Source organism: Ostrea edulis, chromosome 3 (assembly GCF_947568905.1).
Source record: "Ostrea edulis chromosome 3, xbOstEdul1.1, whole genome shotgun sequence".
Lineage (NCBI taxonomy): Eukaryota > Metazoa > Mollusca > Bivalvia > Ostreida > Ostreidae > Ostrea > Ostrea edulis.
The window spans coordinates 50,735,944-50,748,761 of NC_079166.1; the positions used below are offsets into that span (position 1 = coordinate 50,735,944).

General features: G+C 37.6%; 1 protein-coding gene across 2 annotated transcripts in view; it reads right to left on the reverse strand.

Moving 5' to 3' along the window:
• The window catches only part of LOC125674155 (DNA mismatch repair protein Msh2-like), a 243,605-nt gene that overhangs the window by 149,241 nt on the left and 81,546 nt on the right, over positions 1 to 12,818 (reverse strand). For both annotated transcript variants that reach the window (XM_056158092.1, XM_056158093.1), the window contains exon 9: positions 6,112 to 6,198. In XM_056158092.1, coding sequence (XP_056014067.1) covers positions 6,112 to 6,198 — 87 coding nt within the window. The remainder of the gene's footprint in view (positions 1 to 6,111; positions 6,199 to 12,818) is intronic.

A 12,818-nucleotide genomic window follows, 5' to 3' on the forward strand; every position in this document is an offset into this window, starting at 1 on the left:
GGAGTTTTTGGAGTAATGGGAGCGTTGATGACAGACAATGGAGGAGAATTTAGTTCAGATGAAATGTGGGAAATAGCATCTATTCTCAACATACGTTTATGCACAACAGCAGGGATGAGCCCATTTCAAAATGGACCTTGTGAGAGAGTTCACGCAGTAACAGATATAACGCTTATTAAGCTTGAAGATGAAAACAAAGCTGTTGATATTGAAACACTACTTGCATGGGCAAATATGGCAAGAAACTCGTTACAAATGTGGAATGGATTTAGCAGCCATCAGTTAATATTTGGACAGAATCCAAATTTGCCAAACATCATGAAAGCAGACTTGCCTGCATTAGAAGGAAGCACCAGTTCTGAGACATTGTCAAAGCATTTGAACACCCTGCATGAAACTCGACGCGCCTTTATTCAGAGTGAGGCAGATGAAAGAATTCGCAGAGCTCTCCGTTCCAAAGTAAGGGCAGCAGAGGAAACATATGACAACGGTGACTTGGTGTTTTACAAAAGAGAGGGTCGAGAGCGCTGGTTAGGACCTGGAAAGGTGGTATTTCAAGATGGAAAAGTTGTGTTTGTGAGGCATGGAGGTGTCTTTGTGAGAGTATCCCCTAACAGACTGTGCAAAATTAAACACGATCAGTCAGAAATAGAACTGAATGAAGATAGTTTTGAGAAACAATTTGCAAATAGAAAAAGTGAAGAGGACGATGTGAAAACAAAGACTGTTGTCCCAAATACTGTTTCAGAAACATTCACTCAGGCACCAGGGCAACACAACCAGGAAGTGGACCCACAAACTGAACATAGACCAAGACCGAAGAAAAATGACATTATCAGATACAAGTCACCAGACTCAGCGGAATGGACTGAGGCAACAGTACTGGGAAGAGCCAGAAAAGTGACAGGAAAATATCCTTCATGGTATAATGTTAAAAACAGTGTCAAAAATGAAGAGAAAAGTATTGATCTAGATACTGATGAGTGGAAAGCTGCAGATGAAGAGGAAGTAAATTTAGTCCATTCTAACACAAATAATGAAGCATATCATGGTCAAAAGTTTATTGAAAATGCCAAACAAACAGAATTAGATAAACTGCGTCATTTCAACACATTTGATGAAGTAAAGGACCATGGCCAAAACACAGTATCAACCAGATGGGTAATAACTGGCAAAGACAACAGCACAAGAACCAGATTAGTTGCAAGAGGTTTTGAAGAACATTCCTTTATCCCTTCAGATAGCCCAACAATAGGAAAAGGGGCTATCAGAATTTTTCTTGCCATGGCGGCTAGCAAAAATTGGAGGGTAAAAACCACAGACATAAAGTCTGCCTTTCTTCAAGGGGACACACTACAACGTGAAGTGTACATTAAACCGCCCAAGGAAAGTGACACACCCTCCGGATTCACATGGAAACTAAAGCATGGGTTATATGGTTTAAAGGATGGTGCTCGTCAATTTTACATGAGTGTTCGTGATGAGTTGCTTAAACTAGGCTGCAGTCAGTCAGAAATGGACCCCGCCATGTTTATCAAAGAAAATGGAAAAATTCTCACAGGGATAATATGCTGTCATGTTGATGATTTTTTATATGCTGGAGAAAAAGAATTTGAGGTCTTGCTGAACAAACTAAAACAAAGATTCCTGGCTGGCAAAGTTGAGGAACAAGATTTTCATTACATTGAGTTTCACATAAAACAGAATGAAAATGGAATTACTGTTGATCACTCCAAGTTTATGGAGAAATTGGATCACCCACAAATTGATCCACATAGAGCAACACAGAAACAGGAACAACTCACAATGGGAGAACAAACCTTGTACTGTAAATTGATTGGCCAGCTAAACTGGGCAGTGCAAGGTTCACGCCCAGATTTACCATTTGAGTTGGTGGATCGAAGTACTAAATTAAAAACTGCAAAAGTAGCTGACATGCTGAGAGCTATAAAAGCTATTGGAAAATTGAAAGACATCATACCAATTCAGCTCTTCCCTCCTCTACATGGTACAGCTGAAAAAGACTGGGAGATTTTTGTTTTCACTGATGCAGCACTGGCAAATATAAATGAGGGGACAGGAAGTACAGGAGGTCAAATTCTGTGGATTAAAGACCGTTTTGGTAACTGTTGTCCAATCCATTGGCAGGCAAACAAAATAAAGAGTTGTTCGTTCAACAATTGCTGCAGAAGCTTTAAGTTTGCAAGAATTAAGGCCTAGAGTCTGCGCTGTATTACAGAAAACTGCTTGAAGAGATCTGTAAGTTTGAAACAGATGTAATTCCAGTCACAGCATTCATTGACAACAAGAATGTTTTTGAGGCATTGCAGTCAACAAGAATGGTGGACGACAAACGCCTTAGAATTGACATTGCTGCAATAAATGAATTAAAGAAAAACAATGTACAGGTGAAATGGTGTCCAGGGAATTTGCAGCTGGCCAACAGCATGACCAAACGTGGAGCAAATGGTATGGGACTGCTTAAAGTTCTACATACAGGAAAGATACCAGAAGAATTTGTGTGAACTTTTGTGATAGACATTACACATCCCTATGTTTGAGGGGCAGAATAATCCCCTGATGACCTGAGGATAGTCTAATCCAATGACGGTCATCATTTTCAATGTAAATATTGCCAAATGATACTTTCCATTAGGTTATATTGTTTTCAGATAACTTCTTTATCAATATTGTCCAAACAAAAACAAATTGTATAATTAATGTTAATATGTTCTATGATTTGATATGAAAAGAGAGATAACTCTTAACTCGAGATATTAGTTCATGACTCTTCAGTAAAAGAAGGTACTTGTTGTGTTAGGAAGTTGACTGGGCACATGGTGAATAAAGTGCAGTGTGGAATGTATTTCTGATTTACTATTGTCTCTAAGATAGACCCAGAAGTGTTTAACACATACAATATTTTTATTTTGGCCTCAGCTGTCTAAAATGTCTGTTTTTATGTTCTCACATAATATACACAAGTCAGTATGGTATTGATTGTGTCGCCTGCGTTACACGCAGTGGCGACATATAGGGATCACTTATCCGTCATCTTGTGTCGTCGTCACAAAAAATTTCTGTCAGTTTTCTCAAGAACCACATGGGGCAACTCCCTGATATTTGGCACAGAGCATCAGTGTGGCCAACTGTATTGTGTAAGACATTTTCGAATCTGTCGCTTATCAACTTCCTGTTTGCCGGGACTTAGAATTTTTTTACAGCAAAAAAATTTCTGTCAGTTTTCTCAAGAACCACATGGGGCAACTCCCTGATATTTGGCACAGAGCATCAGTGTGGCCAACTGTATTGTGTAAGACATTTTCGAATCTGTCGCTTATCAACTTCCTGTTTGCCGGGACTTAGAATTTTTTACAGCAAAAAAATTTCTGCCACACTTTTCTCAAGAACCACATGGGGCAACTCCCTGATATTTGGCACAGAGCATCAGTGTGGCCAACTGTATTGTGTAAGACATTTTCGAATCTGTCACTTATCAACTTCCTGTTTGCCGGGACTTAGAATTTTTTACAGCAAAAAAATTTCTGTCACAGTTTTCTCAAGAACCACATGGGGCAACTCCCTGATATTTGGCACAGAGCATCAGTGTGGCCAACTGTATTGTGTAAGACATTTTCGAATCTGTCGCTTATCAACTTCCTGTTTGCCGGGACTTTGAATTTTTTACAGCAAAAAAATTTTTTGCTGAAGATTTTATTTTATGATTAACTGAAGGACAGTATTTTTATGTACAAAAGGACAGTATTTGTAATTCCCATACTGAAGGACAGTATATGTGATTTCAGAACAGCACTAATTATGATTTTTCTTGAGAAACAGTAAATTGGATATATAAAAAGACAACAAGACTAAGCAGTAAACCCAACAGATAATTACTTATGGTTATTACCATTGTCTTGAAGAGCACAGTAACAGGTTGATACATATTTCAAACATATGTTTTCATTCAGTCTACATTTAATAAATGTCTTAATTTCAAACAGATTCTCCCACAAATTCCATTGCATAATAATGTCTCATCTTTCAATTTCAATTAAGTTATCGTTAAAGAATGTTTAGTAATTCTCAAAACCTTTAAAAGAAGTATTAAACTGACAAAAACCATTTGAATAATTTACTTTTTCAACATTATACGTGATATATTACATATAGAATGAACTAGCAGGCAACACATGTCTTCCGGGGAAGACTTAATACTGCGTGTTTTCATTTACGTGCTAATGATTTCGTCATATTGAACTTCCATCAATGAACTGTCTTAAACACAGGTTAACTTAACCACGAATCAGTCTGCACTCTTTTTATTAAATGGTTGGTTTGTTGTATGTTGTTTATCGTTCCTCTCGAGAATATTTCCCTCATATGGAGAAGTAACCATTGCTGGTAGAGGGCTGCAAAAATTTAGGTTTATGCTCGGTGCTCACGGCCTTTGAGCAGGAAGTGATCTTTATCCTGCCATACCTGCTGTGACATACCATGCCGTACACATCAATAAAACAATATTTAAAACGTACTTATCCTACTTTAATAATTATTCATAAAGACATAGATATAAACAATAAGATAACTTTCTATGATAAAGTTGCAGCTATTGCAGAAAAAAATTACATCACCCGCTTATGCGTTATGTATTGTTTCTGCAACACCTGCAAGCCTAATTCCTATACAAACAACGAAAGAAATTATTCTTGAAATAAATCCTCACTTTATTCATTTCATAACGCAAACAGCACTTTCAGACATGATTCTACAGAGAGATACAAAAAGCAGAACGGGGAGTCTGGGGGTCCTCCCCCAACGGGGTATCTATGGGCAGCGCCCCTAGATCAGGGGGTCCAGGGGGCTGGATATTTTGACTACAAGAAGCTTTTCAGAAAATGAATTTGAGAACAAGTTTTGAGGTTTTAAGCTTTATAAAAATGCCAGTAATAGTAAGTATTGGTTCCCTAACCTAGTCTTAGGTGAAGGTCCAACACAAATTTTCCAACACTTGACTGAAAGGTTCTTCAAAATTAAGCTGGACCTTGTCAATGGCCTTAAACATTACTGTCGTCTGTTTGTAGTACTTTTATGGACATTTTTGTAAGGCCCACGTGTTTACAATCAGTATTCATTCTGCTGATTGGGCTATATCGTAATGAATCAACCAATCAACAAGATGAATACAATGAGGAAATAGTGACTGCTATGTAAAATTCAAAGTCAAAACCGGATATTCCGGAAAATAAGATTAATAAATGGTGAAATTTATTGAGCAACCTAGAATTTTCCGAAAGCGGAATCGCTATATAAAGAACAGATTTTTCCAGTCCAGAAAGCGGAATTCCGCTTTGAAGTGCAGAAAAATCATGTCTTTAAAACGGTTCAGAATAAAACCGTATGAAGAATTGGTGAAATCCAGGTCCGACAATTTGAATTGCCATTTTGACCCAATTAACACCATTTTCAAGACGGTCAGCATGATTTTTCGAATTCATCGTACCCTAATTATGTTTCAAAACTATGATGGACCAAATAATAATCATTTGCCATTAAAAAGTATTTCTAGCCTTCTTTTTGAAAATCAGGAATAGGCTATTTTAAAAAGTCTAGCAGGGGTTTCAAATTTCATTCAGATTACTTTCTACTAAAACTGCATGCATTTTTATTTTTTTATAAATAATTCAGCACTCTGAGAGTATTGTATAAGCAATACATGTCCCCTACTGGCATCCACGTTGACAGATGCAATTTCTTGAATGTACATTTAATAGTGTTTGACCTTGAACTGTGACCTAAATATTGGTACCTAGTCACTGCACACCCTCTTTCTCAATAACTTCATACATTTTGTTGTTGATATTACTTGGTTTGAAAGGGGGAAAAAACATTGCAATAGAAAAATCTTGTTTTCATTATGGATACAGATTCTGTCACAAGCTTCCTCTTGGAGGAAAATAAGTTCAGATTGCATTTCAGCTGGATTGGTGCACCATGACCTACTTTAGGTCTGGAAAGATGGAAAAACAGACGAACAATGCCATACCATATGTCCAGTCTGTGAGGGCGCAAAATATGGCCAAGTCAATACAAGAACACCCAACTACATACTGAATGTTGAACTGTTTCCATGCTGTCCTTTGCTGCACTTCAGTAAACGATTCAAGTCTTGAACCACATCCTTGCTACAAAAATCCCCTACAATTAAACAAGAAAGCCATGGGTCACACTGCTTACCAGTGTCCTTGTTTTACAACATGTAAGGAGGTAATGGTTTAAAGACAAAAATTTAAATATTGCTTGTTTACCCTTTCCAATCCAACATTTTGCCATGCAAGTACATACTGCGGGAATAAAGACATATTTTTGGTGAAAACATAAATGAACAAATCACTTTTGCTAAGTTTTGACAATCCTCAGGTTGATCTATGATCATCTACCTAGAAATGCAAAGGTCCCAGGTATGGAAGGGAATTACAGCCATAATTCTAATATGCATTCTTTTTGTATTCTTAATTTTAACTTTGATTTTTACTAGATCACATTTTTGATTCCATGTTACCTTATAACATTTCAACTGACATTCTTAATTCTAAATTTTGTTTTGCTTCATGACATCCTTAATTCCATGTCACATTATCACATTTCAGTTTTACATTTGCTTTCGTCTTGCTTCATTCTTGCATCTTTGATTATAATTCATGTGACATCCTTAATTCCATTCCACCTTATTGCATTTTCGCATTCATTAAATTTTAAATTCTAAGTTAGAGTGTAAAACCTGACATTTTGACATTCTTAATTTTATCAAAATTCAATCTCTATGATTTCATCTTCAAGTATCCCTGGGGTCACCATCTCATTTTATAATTGTTCAAATATCTTGAAAATGGATGAGATCTCCATCCCAAACCATGTACATTCTTGCTGCTTATGTCTAGATGCATAAAGTCTTTTGCTATTCAAGTGTCCCTATGGTCAAATACCCCCCTCCCCCCTCAATTATGAATTGTTGAACTATATTTAAAATGAATGAAATCCCCAACCCTAAACCAAAGCACAACAAGAGGTACTGTGAGCAATGCTCACTAAGAATACCCCCCCGCTCACACAAATCTCCCAAAGGGTGTTGGTAATAGGTAAAACTTCAGTATTATGATCCAAAAGGTATCTAGGAACACAGCATCTACATGCGATGAAAAAAGCCGTTAAAGAATTTAAATGGAAACCATATTGCTACTTTGATGTCCAGTGCGCGTGACCTTTGACCTTTTGACCCCAAAATCAATAGGGAACATCTTCATCCCATGGGTAGTCCATATGTATGATATGGTGACTGTAGGTGGAAAGGATAACGCTTTAGAGCCCGGAAACCATATTGCTACTTCGATGTCCGGTACACTTGACCTTTGACCTTTTGACCCCAAAATCAATAGGGAACATCTTCATCCCATGGGTAGTCCATATGTATGATATGGTGACTGTAGGTGGAAAGGATAACGCTTTAGAGCCCGGAAACCATATTGCTACTTCGATGTCCAGTGCGCTTGACCTTTGACCTTTTGACCCCAAAATCGATAGGGAACATCTTCATCCCATGGGTAGTCAATATGTATGATATGGTGACTGTAGGTGGAAAGGATAACGCTTTAGAGCCCAGAAACCATATTGCTACTTCGATGTCCAGTGCGCTTGACCTTTGACCCCAAAATCGATAGGGAACATCTTCATCCCATGGGTAGTCCATATACATGATATGGTGACGGTAGGTGGAAAGGATAATGCTTTAGAGCCCGGAAACCATTGCATCTACAGACGGACGGACAACCCGATTCCAGTATACCCCCCCCCCCCCCCCCCCCCACAACTTGTTGCGGGGGGTATAACAAGAGCAACGCCAACGTGGCATAATACGTCCGTAGATTTTGCTCAAGGAAAACATATTTTGGTGGGATTCATATTTTAGTGAAGTTAGCACTGTCCTCTGTGAGCTAATTCATTATTATGCTTGTAGAAATGGATATCAAGATATAAAGAGGGATAGCCTTAGAATGCGCTACTTCATAAATATGCTAACGGTTCGGTTTGTATCCTGCCCACAAGGTTTTCCTAATAAGTGATACTACGACCTTGACCTTTGACCTCGAAAAACAATAGGCACCTTCCTCTCATCATGATGATCAAATATACCAAGTTATAATATCCTGGAGCTTACGGTTCGGTTTATATTCTGCCCACAAGGTTTTCCTTAAAAGTGATACTACGATCTTGACCTTTGACCTTGAAAAACAATAGGCATCTTCCTCTCATCATGGTGATCAAATATACTAAGTTATAATATCCTGGAGCTTACGCTTCGGTTTGTATCCTGCCCACAAGGGTTTCCTAATAAGTGATACTACGACCTTGACCTTTGACCTTGAAAAACAATAGGCATCTTCCTCTCATCATGGTGATCAAATGTACCAAGTTGTAAAGTCCTAGGGCTTATGGTTCAGTCTGTATTCTGCCCACAAGGTCCGGACAGACGGACACTACGACCTTGACCTTTGACCTTGAAAAACAATAAGCACCTTCCTCTCATCATGATGATCAAATATACCAAGTTATAATATCCTGGAGCTTACGGTTCGGTTTGTATCCTGCCCACAAGGTTTTCCTAATAAGTGATACTACGACCTTGACCTTTGACCTTGAAAAACAATAGGCAACTTCCTCTCATCGTGATGATCAAATATACCAAGTTATAATATCCTGGAGCTTACGGTTCGGTTTGTATCCTGCCCACAAGGTTTTCCTTAAAAGTGATACTACGATCTTGACCGTTGACCTCTGACCTTGAAAAACAATAGGCATCTTCCTCTCATCATGGTGATCAAATATACCAAGTTATAATATCCTGGAGCTTACGCTTCGGTTTGTATCCTGCCCACAAGGTCCGGACAGACAGACGGACAACGCCATACCATAATACGTCCCGTCTTCGATGGGTGTATAAAAACGATGTGCACAACTATAATGCTCCTACTTTTCATTTTCAATGCATTTTCTGCTCAAGCGTATACAGTCTCGGAGCCTTTGTCTGGAAACCAAAGCCCCTAAAATTTCATTCAAAGGGGAATAACTCGTGAACAGAAGGGAATTTCTGAAATGTAGTACATGATTTTAAAATTGTTCTGTAAAGTTTATAAACCCTGAAAATTTGAGCAAAATCCATGCAGAAATGAGCGAGATATGAAGCTTCAAAGTTAGCGTCTAGGAAAAAGAAGAATAAGAATAATCTTAACCAGCACAATCAGTAGAAGGTCTTCCGTTGTTACGGAAGACCTTGATAAAATGGTGGGAAGATAATGATATGGAGTGATTAAGTTCAAAACAATATTTGGTAGTCCGTACCATTGATGCTTCGGATATGGTAAATACATGTAGTGCTGGCAACGAAAAATTATATGATTGCCAGAAGAACACGATTAAACAACAAAGCCAATCAAAAGACACAAGATCTCGCATTAAAATCAACAATCCAAGAGGTGAATGGGAGAGAAGTCTATAGAAAAAGTACTTATGTTCATTTGGAATAATGTTTTAACATAGTTTAGAGGTCTCAAGATGATATATTAATGATATTCTAGTCTTCAAGGTCAATACTTTTTTTCTTATTGTCACCCCCCCCCCCTTTAAAAAGAGATTAAAAGCTGCAAATTTCGAGACTAGAATATGAGAGAGAGAGAGAGAGAGAGAGAGCTATATAAATTCATAATTGTAATGATTTCTTATGATGTTCTGACATAATAAGGAAGTATTGAATGTCAAACAATAATCGCAATTTTGGGAATCCGCGTTATGGCTAAAATAAGGAACTCAAGGTCAGGGCCTTGAAATGAGGGAAACGAATTGTATGTATTTAATCATACAAAAAAAAGATATCTTATCGGATGAATTTTGGCGATTAGGCTGTGGATACTGATTTTAACTGGGGATTTATCCTGGATTCATGCACGTGGAATCATTCAAATGGACGGAATGATTTCAAACAATGCATCCAGGATTTTTCTGTGCTCTTTCTCTCTGCATCGGTCCATATTGGGTTATGATCAATAACAACCACTTGCATGTCTTGCCAAATATGACCTTCTTTGTTGAAGTGTTCCCCTACGGGTTCGGTCACGCGTTTGATTTTGATGGTTGATCGGTGGTTGTTGGTCCTAAGTCTGATGTTTGTAGTTTCCCCAACATATTGTTGTCCACATTGTTTACAATTGATGAGGTATATGCAGTTGTTGGTTTTACAGGAGAGTTGACCCAATATTTTGTACGTTTTGCCTGTAGTGAAGCTTTGGAACGTTTCTGAATCATGGCTAAATTTGTAAAGCAAACAGTGCTTGTCAGAGCAAGTTGAAAAGCCTCCATTGGGTAAGGGGTTGTCTAATCTGGCCCTTATCACCAAATCCTTGATATTTCTGGGTCGTCTGTTTACCATATCCGAAGCATTAATGGTACGGACTACCAAATATTGTTTTGAACTTAATCACCCCATACCATTATCTTCCCACCATTTTATTTCATAATCACATCGTTTTGGAAGTTTTCCCTCTAAATTTATCTGATTTCTGTAATTTCAAGAATAATTCTATTTTCATCCCGACCCGACCATGGTACAAACTATCTACACCATCTGACGTCAGCAAACACGCTTTACAACAAAACCACCATTTTTATCACCCAGTACAACAGTGTATTATTCTTGTTACCAATATAGTTTATTGATACTTGTCGTTTTTCATGGTGTGTGTTATTTGTTTATGTAATATATGTCTCTTGATAAAGACGCAGGTTGCGTCGAAAATTTGAGTTTTAAATAACCAACAGTGTCGTGGCCTATATATATATATAGAGAGAGAGAGGATCGCAGAAATACAAGATTATCTGAACTTAAAATATTTTTATGGAGACAGAAATATCCATCAAAATTAATTGAAACAGCTATACAAAAGGCTAAAGAAACTTCCATCACAGAATTGCGAACTACTAAACAACATGAAGTAACCAACAACAAAATTCCTTTCGTTCTTACACACAACCCGAGAAATCACAACATATTCAAAACAGCCAAGCAGTTATTCCCTATTCTTCAACAATCAGAAACATTAAATGACCTCATTCAGCCCACGGATATACTCCACAGCAGATGTCAACCACCAAATTTGAAAAAAATTCTCACTGAAGCCAAATTTACATCAAACCCTGAAAAACCAACAGTCTTCAAATGCGAGGATCCATGATGCGGTACTTGCCAATTTATACAAACCGGCCACTCCATAACTTTCAAAAACGTATCACTACTTCCATGGGCTATGAAATCTAGAAAAAAAATTCCTGTTCTGAATATCTAAGCTAAATTCTAATGTTCACCAACAGTATAAAACAAGATGTGTTCTTAAAACTTCACTGCCCTCAAAAGTGCATACACTGATGAAAGGCTTTAAAGAATATGTGTATTAACATTAAAACATCTGCAAGTATGCATTTAGATTTTATACAGTATCAGCAAACTTACACATAAATACTATATACTAAGTTTGGCCCTACCCTGGGGACAAAACCCTTTCTCTTAGGATCATCAAATTTACAATTTTGGTAAAAGACTACCCGCTCTATCCAGTTTCAATTTAGTATAAATAGCACTAAAGAAGATGTTATTCAAGTGTTTTACACATAAACACTATATAACAAGTTTGGCCCCGCCCTGGGGTCAGAACTCCTACCCCGGGGATCATGAAATTTACAATTTTGGTAGAGGCCTTCCTGCACTACATCACCATGCATTTAGTTTTTCTTACACGTGTGTGATTCTTGAGAAGCGATTTCTGAAAATTGGTCAATTTTGGGCAGTTTTTGCCCCGCCCCTAGGGCCCCAGGGGTGCTGGAGTCCTGAAATTTACAATTTATGTCCCCTTTGTCCCAATGATGCTTCATATCAAATTTGAAAAGAATTGGACAGGTAGTTATCAAGAAGAAGTTAAAAATGTTCAATTGTTAACGCACGACAGACAATGCACAACGACCGACGAAAACCAATTGCAATTCCTGTTCCTGAGTAAACTCAAGTGACCTAATAAAAGACAAATCATGTACCCTCTATGCAATATTTTCTCAAAACTGACTACTTTCAACAACCTGTAACTTTCTCAAAGATTATAGAGGAAATCAAAATCCTTGCCACATGCACATCTTCCAAACCCATACAAATACCCTTTAAATAAGAAGGTCCTCACTTGAAAACTGTGAGAGAAAAAACAGACAAATCATGTACTAACTCCCTATGTAATAATTCCTAATAACTGACTATAAGTTCAATAACCTGTAATTTTCTCAAAATTTGAAGGAAACCAAAATCCTTGCTACATGCACATCTTCCATATACCCATATAAACACTCTGTAAAACAAGATAGTTAGTTCTCTCTTGAAAACTGTGGGAGGAGTTCACTGAACAAATCATGTACTCTCTTTGCAATATTTTTTCAAGTTCAACAACCTGTAATTTTCTCAAAAAATTGAAGAAAATCAAAATCCTTGCCACATGCACATCTTCAATATCCATACAAACACTCTGTAAAAGAATATGATCCTCACTTGAAAATTGTGGGAGGAGTTAGCCGGACAAATTATGTAACCTCCAAGAAAGAAAGTGATCCTCACTTGAAAATTGTGGGAGAAGTTAGCCGGACAAATTATGTACCCTCCAAGAACAATAACTTTCAAATAAAGGGGCAAAACTCCTGCAAGAGAGGTCAAAATGTATCAAACTTGCAACAAG